General features: G+C 40.9%; 1 protein-coding gene across 1 annotated transcript in view; it reads right to left on the bottom strand.

The window, feature by feature from the left end:
- Positions 1–13,347, bottom strand: part of DCC (DCC netrin 1 receptor) — a 734,614-nt gene that overhangs the window by 18,085 nt on the left and 703,182 nt on the right. The window contains exon 27 of the mRNA XM_087715396.1: positions 1,938–2,150. Coding sequence (XP_087571522.1) covers positions 1,938–2,150 — 213 coding nt within the window. The remainder of the gene's footprint in view (positions 1–1,937; positions 2,151–13,347) is intronic.

Below are 13,347 nucleotides of genomic sequence, written 5' to 3'. Positions count from 1 at the left end.
AAAACTCTTTATCCACTAGAATGCTCATTTTCTCCGAATCAAAAAAAAAAAAATCAGTTGCCTGGGCATTTGACCACTGGCACTTGGCAAAACAAGGTCTCAGCAGAAATATCTACTAAAACAAATGATAAAGTTTGGCATTCAGAGATTTGATATGCAAACCCAACTTAAACTTACATGAAGTTTATATCAAGAACACATTACAAGGAAAACTTGCAACATATAAAACAGGTACATATTTGTTCCACACAGTAAGTGGTTAGAGATAATTCTGGCTCTGTACCACACAGAAATATTTGGATTTTTTTTAAAAATGACAATTTATACCAGCAGTTACTATGGAAATAACAGGTAGCGATGAGCACATTGGTAACTATCAGACACATGCCATTCATAGTAGCATCCTTTTGTTTTTAAAAAAAACATGTTATAGAACGAAGAAGTTTTTCATAGAAGAATTTTCATAGAATCACAGAAGTTATTACTTAAACAGGCTTAAAATATAACTCCAATCTATTTTATTTTATTTTTAAAAAATAGGATTGGCCTTCTTTTTATCTGTGGTTGAATTGTACCAGGACTGTAAAATCAGGTAAATCATAATGATAAATGTGTGCACTGATTTGGAGTGGGAAGAAAAGTCTAAGAACTACCAATTTTTAGAAACAAGTCTTACATGTTCCTTCTAGGCGAGTATTGCTATCATTTGCCAGTGCAAATATCCCAACAGGAAGATTTTAATGTAGGATTTTTCTCCATGGTAAAGCAATAGGTTTTTTGTTGTTGTTGTTGTTTCATATTGGAAATAAGACCGACCAACCACCATAGGATCAGCCCATGAGTTTGTGGCAGAATGTAATAGACTACGGTGAAGAGGCAGTTTCTCAGGAAAATGGGAGCACATTCTAAAAAAGGAGTTAACACAGCCCAGAGCTGGAAAGGAGGGAGAGGAAGAACTCCTTAGAACCATGATGGCAATCCTATGGCATGCGTGCCAGAGTTGACATGCAGTGCCCTCTCTGATGGCACATGAGCCATCACCCCAGTTCAGCTCTGCTGCGCATGTGCATGTGCCTCCCGCTGGCCAGATGGTCTTTGGGTCTCTGCCACACCTGCATGTGGGGTGGGGTATCTGCGGGGAGTGCATGCACATGTAGGGTGTGCATGCGGGTGTGTGTGCATGCATGGGGGGAGTAGGACACATGCAGGGGCCCCATCCATGGGGAGCCCATCTGCAGGGGGCCATCAGTGGGGGGCTGGGTGCATCCAGGGGACCCTGCGTCCATTGCATTTTGAGGGTTTGCATGCACTTTGGGAACTCATTCCAGAAAAGGTTAGCCATCACTGCCCTAGAATCACCCAGAATACTCCCAAGTAAGAGTAACATAGGTTTAGTTTGGCAAGATTCTGTCTGTTGTTTGTAAGCAAATAAAGAACTGAACTCTGGCTAAACATCATCATCCGCATCATTTTTGGTCTTAGCTTGACACAGAGATAAGATTCAAACCAAGACTTTGATCCATGCTTTAGACTTTTAGTTACTTTGTTTTACCATTTATCTGTGTCATCGCTTTCTCAGAGAATGCTGGGTGCTTTTAAGTTTTTCTTTAGAGTCAGCGTTTTGCCCACAAAATGATCAAATGTTGTCTACAATGGCTTTTTAAAACCCCTTGCTGTAACCTACTGACAACAGGGCAGCTTGCATTTCAATTCAGCGTAGCAACTTCATCACATCTGTCTCCTGAAGTGCTAGTTCTGAGATAGCAACGGTCTCTTAAGTGCTATTTCCATTGAGCTTCCAAACACAGCATTGGGTTTGCAATGTTGTTAGTAGATTAGGCTAGAGAGATCACAGGGATGCAGAGAAATAACATCTGCTTGTGTTATGCAGAAAGCTTTTGTTCCCTAGCCAACATTCACTTCAACACTTTCCATACCTGCTTGAGATAAAAGTGGTGTATAAGGGACTTTCGGTTCTATTGCACTCATTGGCGGAGGTAGCAAGGGGTTGGCAAAACTGCGGAGGGGATGTGTAGGCCGGACACATGCAGTAGGAATTGTCCTACTTTGAGGTTCCTCACTGCTTGGATGTTCAGGCTGCGTTTGCGGTAACATGGAACTTTGTGGTGTGGCTGGTCCTTCAGTCACTGCTGTAAGAGAAAAGGAAAGGAAAATGTAACCAATCTGAAAGTCCATTAGAGCTGTAAGCTCACTTAGGCATGAATAAACACTGCTCCCCTATCACCATGGTGATTTGTTCCTGACTTTTTGTTTTTGTTTGAAGGCTCTGGAAAGTTGTTTTAAGGATGCAATTGTATTTCAGATGTCATCATCTGCGCTGAATATTTTATAGATGTTCAGTACAAAAGCCCCCCCTGGAAAATCTAGCAAAATAATCTTTTTTTAAGAGTCACATCTTTATCTCAACTGTTTAGATTATGATGGATGGAGAATATGAGGGAAGTATTCCTCAGACAGATCTGTGTGCTAACAGGGATTATTCATTGTCTCTTCAATAGACAATAACAGTGTGGTCTCTTCAAAGTAGCAATGTATCTTAAGGGACTCATTTCTCCATAGCAGTGAATAGTACCATTCTCTTGCCGATAAGCAAGTTAAGGGAATTCTCGGATATGCTATTGGGATATCAGTGAAGACCTGACATCTCTTAATGCCAATCTCAGAGACTACTCCACTACTAACTTAGTTTACAGTTATTTACTTTGTCCCATAAAATTTCTACAGCAGTTCATGAGAACCAAAGTAGTAATGATGTCTAATCTCTTAATTATCCTTTCTACCAAAGATCTATTCTCTGACTCTTAATGTTCAGATTCAATTCTGTCAGGATCTTTAGCATTTGCGTCAAACCAGAAGTGATTCTTCCAAACAAAATGTTTACAGAATTCTCTTTAGCAAGATTTATTGATAAGAATGGTATAGACTTACAAGAATTCCAGCAATTGAACTATTCCCCTATATTAGAACTAGCCTAACCCTGTAATGATTAGAGTGGAACAATTCAACCAGTTCTATTTGATTCATGCAAACCGGCAGCGGTGGCAGCGGGAGGTTCCACCCACCTGCCTGGACATCATCATATCCTGTTTTTGATGCTCTGCACATGCGCGGAAGGTCCTGCACATGTGCAGAGTGGTGCATGTGAGCAAAGCAATTGCATGTGCACACTCACATTTGTGAACCTGTAGCGACGGTAAGTTTGTTTCACCCCTGTTGGAGATGTTTTGATTTTCTTTCTAATACTCTACTTATAGTTGAGTAAGAAGGCAAGTATTTCAGTGATAATGTAGAAACGAGCAGCTGGCTCATTCTACACTGTCTCTGTATCAATCTGCAAATAATCATTACAATTCAATTCAAATGTCATAGCAATGTGTGAAACTTCAGTTTTGGTACGGCACCTCAATATCACCTAAAGAATAATTCATGTCAACTAATCCCTTTCTAGAAGAATGTTTTACCTCTGCCATCTTTTCCATTAATATACTTAATTCTCATGACCAATAATTTTCATGTATTGACTATTAAACTTTCATTTCTGGTTGTTGTTTGGGCAAATCAAACCTACAGAGATTAGTTGGGCTCATCCCTTATATTCTATCAAACTAAGGAGAATATGGAAAGAGAAGTAATAAGGAGGAAAAGTGGAGGACCTGCTTAGAAACAATCAAATAATAGGCTGACTCATCTCTGCAGTGAATAAGCAGTGAAACCCAGAAGCTTATTCAAGGAGGGAAGAAAACAAGTTTACATAGTATTGAACTTATTTAAAAACTAAACAATCCTTGACCCATTGGGTCAACATGTCAGAGACACTTCCTTACCTAAACATGAATGAATGAGCACAGGGAGGCAAAAAAACCACTAGCAGCTAGAGCAACTTTCGGCTTCCTGCTGGCTTCCCCATTGACTTTCTTTGTGGAAAGTTGGCAGAGAGTGTTGGAAATGATGATTATGTGTCTGCAGCTGACTGTGACAGCACAACAGCAGTGAAGCAGCTACAACTTTATAAGCTTTATAAAGTAATCAAGGTGGGAGGAAAAATAATCTAAAAAAATAAATAAACCTTGCCAAATTTCTATCCTATAGGAGTCACGTGTCCTACTTTTTGGATGCATTCCATAAGTTAGCCCATTTAAGGTCTCTTGATTCAAAAAATTGTTGCCTTGTGATGTACATATTTGCTCACCTAAAGATTATAAACAATCAGACAGGAGACTTTCAGCTGTACATAGTCTATATTAGTCTTACATAATGTATACCAGTCCATTAATCATATGTAATATTTCCTTCTGTTACTTTTCCCTCTATTTTACTTTTCCCAGTTTCCCAGAAAAAAACCCTCATTTTTTCTATGTAGAACCTCAACTTGAGTACTCTGAAAAGAAACTCCTTATTAAAACCTTCTCATATGCATTGATTATGCAAGTATCGGTAATTTCTGTGTTCCCTGATTAACATAATTTTTATTACATTTTGTATTTCAGGACTTTGGACAGGATAATCCAAAGCATTTTGTTTTTGATCTTCATAGGGATGGATGCTCAAACTGCCCAAAGATTCTCTTCTACAGAGGAATTATTGAGTCTGTCATTGGTACCTCCATAACTGTCTGGTTTGGCTCTGCAATCAAACAAGACAGACACAGATTTCAAAGGATAATTAGAACTGCAGAAAAAACAATTGCTACCAGCCTGTCCTCCGTCGAAGATCTGTATACTGCATGAGTCAAAAAGAGGGCTGTGAAAATATCTACAGACCCCTCACATCCTGGGCATAAATTGTTTCAACTTCTACCCTCAAAATGACGTTATAGAGCACTGCACACCAGAACAACTAAACACAAGGACAGTTTTTCCCCATGCCATCACTTTGCTAAACAACTTATTCCCACAACAATGTCAAAAATTTACTAAGAATGTATTACTATTATTATTCTCTTCCTTCCTAGTATCTATCTCTCCCCACTTATGACTATAACCATGTTGCTTGTATCTTTCAATTTATATCATTTTATTTGTTTCCTAGTACAATTTAATAGTTTATTCGTAACCTTGACTATCACTAAGTGTTGTATCTTTTTATTCTTGATGAATGTATTTTATTCTTCTTATGTACTCTGAGAACATATGCACCAAAGACAAATTCCTTGTGTGTCCAATCAGTTACCCAACAAAGAATTCTATTCTATTCTGTTCTGTTCTGTTCTGTTCTGTTCCGTTCTGTTCCGTTCTGTTCCGTTCCATTCCATTCCGAGAGAAGTCCTAGGTAGGAGACTAACAATGTCCAAGATGAACCAACTAGTAGGATGTTCAGCCTGACACATAAGTAACATATCATAATGATTATTAACTGGGCAATCCTAAGGGAAGGTTTGAAGGTTGAAGGTTTATTTTATTTATATGCCGCCCTATTCCCTGAGGGACTCAGGGCGGCTAACAAACCCAAGGGGGGGGGGAGGTAAGCACGAAGGAAATACAACAAAGAAGGTACAAAGGAATTTAAAAGACAATCAACAGTCACACGATTCGAGCGGGGAAGGGAACTCATCAACCCCAGGCCTGCCGGAACAGCCAGGTTTTAATGGCTTTACAGAAAGCCTGGAGAGAGGTGAGGGTTCGAATCTCTGCGGGGAGTTTGTTCCAAAGGGCCGGAGAAGCCACAGAGAAGGCCCTCTCCCGGGTAGTAGCCAGATGACATTGGCCAGTAGATGGAACCCGGAGGAGGCCTAATCTGTGGGATCTAATGGGCCTTTGGGAGGTAATATAAAAGAGTCAACCCAACTGCTTCTATGAATATAATTAAAATCTAATAACAAAATATTCAACATTCCCTAACACAAGTTTGGTCTCAAAATACTATTTAAAACATCTAATAGTTGGTCTCAGAATTATTGGTCCAATACAGCTTTTTAGGAAAATAGAGAAGTGAGAATGCTGTGATGGTTTAATGACGAACCAGTTTATTATCCTTTTAACTTTCTTTGTCTTTAAGATGGCACAAAACTTTCCTGTTTTTGTTGAAAACATTTAAAATGATTCTGCTCTTGAATTTTTTTTTAAGCCAAGAAATGGAGTACTGTACAATCAAAATTAGGATTCAGAGCATTAATGGATGGAAATAAAACAAGATACATATATATTCCGGGGAATTCTTTAAAAATAGATTTCAGAGTTGGTTATTCATTTTAAATCAAACTGAGCCAACAGCTATCTGAACAATCAAATATACACATTCAGAGCAAGCTTAAGAAACCTGACAAACAAATCTGTAGGAATTTAAGAACATTGGATGTAAATTGTATATGTTTCAAATTTTAGAATTGAAACTAACTGCATCTAACAGCCATCCCTAAGGAAGATTAGGAAACTTGCAATGGCCATCATATCACAGGTTTTTTCTTAGGTTTGTACTTGTGTTGCAACATTGCACAGATCTACATAAAGGGAGGAGTTTGTGTTGTGATGTCACAACACATTTTTGTCACCTGCCTTCAACCCTGATGGCAGATTTCTATTCAACATAGAAATTTGTGTTGTACAACATGCCTCAGATTTGAAAGTGAATTTTGCTTCCCCAAAATGGATAATTAAGCTGCTTTCTTCCCATAATGATTGGCACAAATTACAGACAAAGACTCTGCATGCAAGACTGCATGGAAAATTTGCAAAAAAAAAATATGCATGGGGATTTTTGACTGAAACCTCAAGAAAGTGGTTGAGCTGGACTTCAAAATGATTTCATTTTACACATGGAGTGTCGATCCTTCCCTGGTATCAAATAGTACAAAGCAATGTGCCACCACTGAATATTTCCCATACTTGGAACATCTGCGTAACATCATTCCAACTCTTCCAAACAATCTGCCTTCCATTGTTTCCAAGCAAGCATTATCATAATTGTCTGAGTCCCAGAGAGTCCTCTCAAACCTGGAGATTTAATCCTCTTCTATAGCATCAGCCTGCAGGTTCAAAATCTGAGGTTACACATGCATATAATAACACTAAGGGTTGCTTCTGCCATCATTATTTATTACTGTCCCCATGTTTGTAATGGCTGGCAATTCCATGAACTGGAATTAATGCAAAAATTGGAGCAGAAGTAAAAGTGAAAGGCAATCGAGCCATAAGAGCTTGCCATATACGACAACATACCCCATTTCCCTCCTCCTCTTGCCACCTATTTTGTACGCAGGCCTATGATTGCAGGCTGATTAATACAACTTTGGCCGGCCTAATGCCTGCAGCCTAAACCATTCTGCCAATCTGATACAGGAATAACTTCAGAGGGCCACCTGGAGAGAGATGAGTGTTTGGTTCAATTTTCATGTCCATTTGTTGCTTGGTTACAACCCGGGCAAGAGCAAGAATCATGTCAAATGATTGCACCCTTTGCACTTATTCCCATCAGCGACTGCTCCATTTGCCCCAAGAAAATAAAGTTAAATGCAACAGCCACAGGAAGAACTCCAAGGGCCTGATAATGAGTAATCATTTCAAATTGAAGAAATCCCAAGCAGGACCATTAAAATAACACACTTTTTTATATTAAATGTCGTACAGCGATGCAAAAACCAGGTTGATAGTACTGTCACAGCTGGCGGTAATGATGCACAGAATAATAGTTGATTACGCTTCCTTTGATCTCATTAATAATTAACCTGGGGAGGAAAGCAAAGAATTACAACAGATGTAATGTGCTATCCATTTAGGTTCTTGCAAATCATAGATTTGACCAGATTTCTCAAGCTTCCAGATATGCTGTACTTGGAGTTCTAAGAATTCCTATTGTATCTAGCAGGAAGGAGAAGGCCCAATTTGTATTAACTTTTCCTCCATAAGCTAATATCAGGCATCAAGTAGCTATTTTATTTCTCAAGCATATAACTCAGGAACCTTCTCAGGCATTGGAGGGGGGCAGACTTCACTCTCTTATGCCCATGTATGGATTCCAGACTAATTGCCCATTTGACTCCTCCCTGTGGCTTGGCGAATTTTTCTCCATCATCTATTATTCCAATAAGACTTCTCCTGCCTTCTGTTGCTAGTAGTCATAGATGAGATGTGGGGTGCTGCCAGTTTCACCCAGTTTGACCGAACCAGTAGTGGAATTCAGGCCTGGGTTATAGAACCGGCAGTGACCAGGCCTGCCATACCCCCTAACCAATTCCCTTGCTGCCACTTGGCCACCACCATTTTGGATTTTAGTGACTGCCCGTGCACAGTTCACTGTAAATTGTTCTGCACATGCATGCAGAACAGTTTACACTGAACAGCATACATGCATGTAGCGCGTGTCTGGCAAGCGCACATTGAACACGGGTTGCGAACCAGCAGTAATACCGGCAGCAATCCACCCCTGCCATAGATGTGGCCAAGATAGCTTCAGGATGAATTCTCTCTCCACCATGAATTGGGAAATATTTGATGAACATCTGAATATTAGCACTACTCTGTTGTAGCAGAGCTGTGTTGACCATAGTTGACAATGATGCTGTGATCATCATGTCGTTCATAACTAGATCATTGTGTGAAACTGTCTTGTCAGATTTTCAGGCTACTAAAATTCATACCAGTCTCTATTGGCATATTGGAGCCCAAAACCTAAAAGGGACAACTGCAACACAATGCAGTGTTTAAAAAGTGAAAACACTGTGGAATTCACAGACGTTAAAATTCTCTCAATTCTTATGTCCTTGGGCATGGTTACTATTTATTGTTGTTAGTTGTAAAGTCATGTCTGACCCATCACAACCCCATGGACAAGGTTCCTCTAGGCCTTCCTGTCCTCTACCATGCCCCGGTGTCCGTTTAAGCTCATGCCTACTGCTTCGGTGACCCCATCCAACCATCTCATTCTCTGTCATCCCCTTCTTCTTTTGCCCTCAATTTTTCCCAGCATTAGGCTCTTCACCAGTGAGTCCTTCCTTCTCATTAGGTGGCCAAAGTATTTGAGTTTCATCTTCAGGATCTGGCCTTCTAAAGAGCAGTCAGGGTTGATCTCCTCTAGGACTGCCTGGTTTGATCGCCTTGCAGTCCAAGGGACTCACTTAGTTACTGTCACACAACTCAGATGGAGAGTTTCCAAAACCCATATACCTTGGCTAGAACAGGGGTGTCCAACGCTTGCAGCTTTTAAGACTTTGGGACCTTAACTCCCCATGCTGGGGAATTCTGGGAATTTAAGTCCACAAGTATTAAAGTTGCTAAGGTTGGACATCCCTGAGTTAGAGGTTACCAGCACTCTGCTTCTTTATATACTGAGAAAAGACTGTTGAGCTTTGGCTGGCTAGTCTCTTTTTTGTAAAAATAAAATAAAAATCACAGCTGGTGGTTCAAAATATCTAGGAAAGGGGGCAAAACACCCTTGGAAATATCCAGGCAACAAATACACATGAATGTAACTTTACCATTACCTCTAGCTCTACTTTTAATCTCCTAATAATAGGCTATCTAAAGAGAACCCATTAAAGTGCAAGTGTTTCTGTTTTAATAATCTGGAGGCATTTCAGGAAGCCAAGGGCATTAACATTTGCCAGAGCTTTCTTTTATATACTTAAGCTCTTCTCATTCCTTTAATGGTTGGGGAACAAAGGTGCTTTTGCTTATTTGCTTCTTAGCAATCCTTCCAAATTAGACTATTGCTGAATTGCCTGTTCAAAATGATAATTTGTCTGGATTATACTTGTAAAGCTCAGAGGCCCTATAAATACGTTTGAAAAGTAGAAGAAGAATGATGCCTGTTTTGGTCCAAGTCTCAAACATTACTTCATCTCAGACCAATCACAGCACATGACCTCAAAGCAGGTAGCCGAAAGCGCCAGGAAAAACACCACCACCACCACCACCCAAAGAGCTGTAGAATTCGGAAATCGTCTGAACTAGTGATAGGAAATGTTCAACCTGTAGCAACGCTAAAGGCGGCATTTGATATATTCTTGGCTAGTGACATCATCAGTTTTTCTTTTTTCCCCCTGGGATTGCCAAGATACAAGGAGGCCTAACAAGCGTTTCAATCATTTCAGTGTTTGCAAAATGCAAATGCTTCTGCTTAACTCTCTCCAAATTGGGAGCCATGGAAATCAGAGTGAAGGGTGGAACTCAGCCAACATTTTCCTATTCAAACCGAATAGGATTTATAGGCTTCACCTTTCATCTGTGTTGCATTCTGGTTTGTCTCCAAAATTGGGGCAGGTTAAAAAAAACAACATGTGTTTGGTTTCAATGTTTGCTTTGCTGAGAGAAGATTTGCAAGATCTGTGGACTCGACAGCCTTTGTTTTCCAGAAATAGTAAAGTGGCCTCTTTCATCTTGGCTAATCACATTGCACGGTTACAGGATTCTTTCACTAAGCACCAAGAAAGCAGCCATTTGCTTTTCAAATAGTTTTAAGGCTGTTTTGAATGTGCTGGTCTTTGCTACAGAATAGGAGAAGCGATCCTGGAATCAAAGAGTTGAAAAGGTCACAGAATCCAGATTTCTCCCCATTAGGTAAAGGTAAAGGTTCCCCTCACAAATATGTGCTAGTCGATCCTGACTCTAGAGGGCGGTGCTCATCTCCATTTCAAAACCGAAGAGCCAGATGTCTCCGTGATCATGTAGCCAGCATAACTAAATGCCAAAGGCACACGGAATGCTGTTACCTTCCTACCAAAGGTTGTCCCTATTTTTCTACTTCCATTTTTACATGCTTTTGAACTACTAGGCTGACAGAAGCTGGGACAAGTAACAGGAGCTCACTCCGTTAGGTGGTGCTAGGGAATCAAACCACCAAACTGCTGATGTTTCTGATGGACAAGCTCAACATCTTAGCCACTGAGCCACCACGTTCCCCCCTTCTGCTCATTACAAGAACCCAAATGAAAGCATCCCTGACAGATGACTTCTTGGAAACTGAATGCATCCAATAAAAGGGAGCCTACCACTGTAATGGTCTAGCAGTTAAGATGCTGGGCTGGTTGATTAGAAGATTGGCAGTGCAAGACCCAAATACTACATTTTGGGATTAGCTCCCATTCCTGCCCCCGTTCCTGCCCATCTAGCAGTTCCAAAACATGCAAATGCAAGTATATAAATAGACTCCACTCTGGTAGGGAGATAACAGCTTCTGTGCATCTGACTCCATGATCAGGGAAGTGTCTTTGGAAAATGCTGGCTCCCTTAGCTGGAAAACAGAAGTGAGCACTGGCTCCTAGAGTCAGATATGATTGGACAGGGAAACCCTTTACCTTTTTTAACCACTGATCTAGGTAATTTCTTCTGCTGTCTAATAGTTCATCAGATTTTTTTTAAAATATATAATCTTCAGTTTGAATCTGCCTTTTTAAAAATTATCTCCATATTCTGTGCCCTGCATTCTGGAATGAGAGTGAGTCCGCCTTGATTTTCTTTTTACACTTTAAAACTTGAGACCAATCAAGTGTAATGTCAGAGGCGCGCTCACTAAAGTGTTGATATGCGTACCTTTTCTTGGCTAGCACTGTTGTTTCACAAAAATTGAAAGAGCATTTTTTTTTTCTTATTGGTACTAACGTCCATAACACGGTCGCCAGAGTGCAAAACACACAAGACCCATCCTTTCTACTTCTGGATATATATGTATGTTCTGTGAAGCATTCTGAATTCACGAAAGTCTTTTGTTTTGCAATAGTGGCGCATCTGCAGCTCCGGTGTAGGATGAGGGTGAAGTTTCCTTCTCTGAGTTTGTGGGTTGATTTCCAAACCTTTTGTTGCCAGGCTAGATAATATCTTCAGGGAAGTTTAGGGGATGTCAATGCCAGTGTTCTTCTGTTTATAAGGGCTTCGGGTATCGGTGTGTTAAGTGAGGGTTTTGTGATGCATCAGATATGAGTCATCCGTGAGAGTCTTGTGATGGGTCTTGTGATAGGGAGGTTACATCAGGTCAGGGTTATTGGGAGGAGAACTGTGGGTGGGGGGGAGTTGTGTTAAGGGTCGGTGCTGTCTCTGGTTGGCTGTGTGGTTGATTTGGATTCTGATGAGCTTGTAGGCTGGTTGTAGGTCTTTTAGATGAGTTAGATAATCAATGCCATTTTGGGCAAAATAGCCTTTGGGATATCTGGGCAAAATGCAAGAATACATCCTTCCTTCAACTCAGAAACAAAGTATAAGGTACACTTCTTCATGACATGCATAGCTTTCTCTGTTCTTCCACCACCTTCTCTCTTTCACATGTACACTTTTCTTTAGCAATAGCAGTAGCACTTATATACCGCTTCCCAGTGCTTTACAGCCCTTTCTAAGCGGTTTACAGAGTCAGCATATTGCCCCCAACAATCTGGGTCCTCATTTTATCCAACTCGGAAGGATGGAAGGCTGAGTCAACCTTGAGCCTTGTGAGATTCCAACTGCCAAAGTGCAGGCAGCCAGGTGTCAGCAGAAGTATCCTGCAGCACTCCCACTGTACCATCGTGGCTCAATGTATATAAGGATTTCTGTTTTCAGTCTCTTCAATCACATATAGAATGCTTAGCTTTTTTTCTTATAGGTACAGAAGATCTGGGTTGCTAAAATCTAAACTCTCACTTGATGGCAGCAAAGAAGTAGAAGTTTCTTTAGGCTTGCACGAGGTTTTATAGGAGTAGAGCCAAAAAAAAAATGAGAAGACCAGCGAGGTGGAGAACAGGTGAGTTTATCAGAGATAGGTGAATGGAAGCAACATTTAAAAGTTCTGGACTGTATGCTATTAGAGAGGCCTGAGATTCAATGGGTAGACAAGCTGGATTGTGGACCCACATGAGCCAAGGTGGCGCAGTGGTTAAATGCAGCACTGCAGGCTACTGCTAGATCAGCAGGTCAGCGGTTCAAATCTCACCGGCTCAGGGTTGACTCAGCCTTCCATCCTTCCGAGGTGGGCAAAATGAGGACCCAGATTGTTGGGGGCAATATGCTGACTCTCTGTAAACCGCTTAGAGAGGCCTGAAAGGCCTATGAAGCGGTATATAAGTCTACTGCTATTGCTATTGCTATTCTGGTGGTCAGACAGAACATTGTACCTTTATCATGATTCTCAGTGATGTCTGGTAATTCAAGTGCTTATCTCTTACCCTTCTCGGCTTATGCACCACTTGGGTTCTTCTTATTGTGGCCCACCAGCGGCCAGTAGAACTGGCAGCAAAGTCAGACAGGGAGGAGTTTGGGGAGGAATATGGGCCAGTCCTGGAGGCTGGGGAAGGCTCGGATGAGGGCTCTGCCTCGGAGGCACAGATTGCTTCCATGGCCTAATGCCTTCAGGCAGTGAGAATAGAAGGCAGAAGGATTCACTGTTGCCAGGAATGAGTCAAGCCAATGGACACAGGAGATTGGCAGT

This window comes from Thamnophis sirtalis, unplaced genomic scaffold, assembly GCF_051295495.1.
Source record: "Thamnophis sirtalis isolate CommonGarterSnake01/CBP01778 unplaced genomic scaffold, rThaSir2_p1.2 scaffold_5, whole genome shotgun sequence".
NCBI classification, from domain to species: Eukaryota; Metazoa; Chordata; class Lepidosauria; order Squamata; family Natricidae; genus Thamnophis; species Thamnophis sirtalis.
Note: the sequence above shows the minus strand (reverse complement) of the source record. Positions and strands in the feature narration are given on the sequence as shown.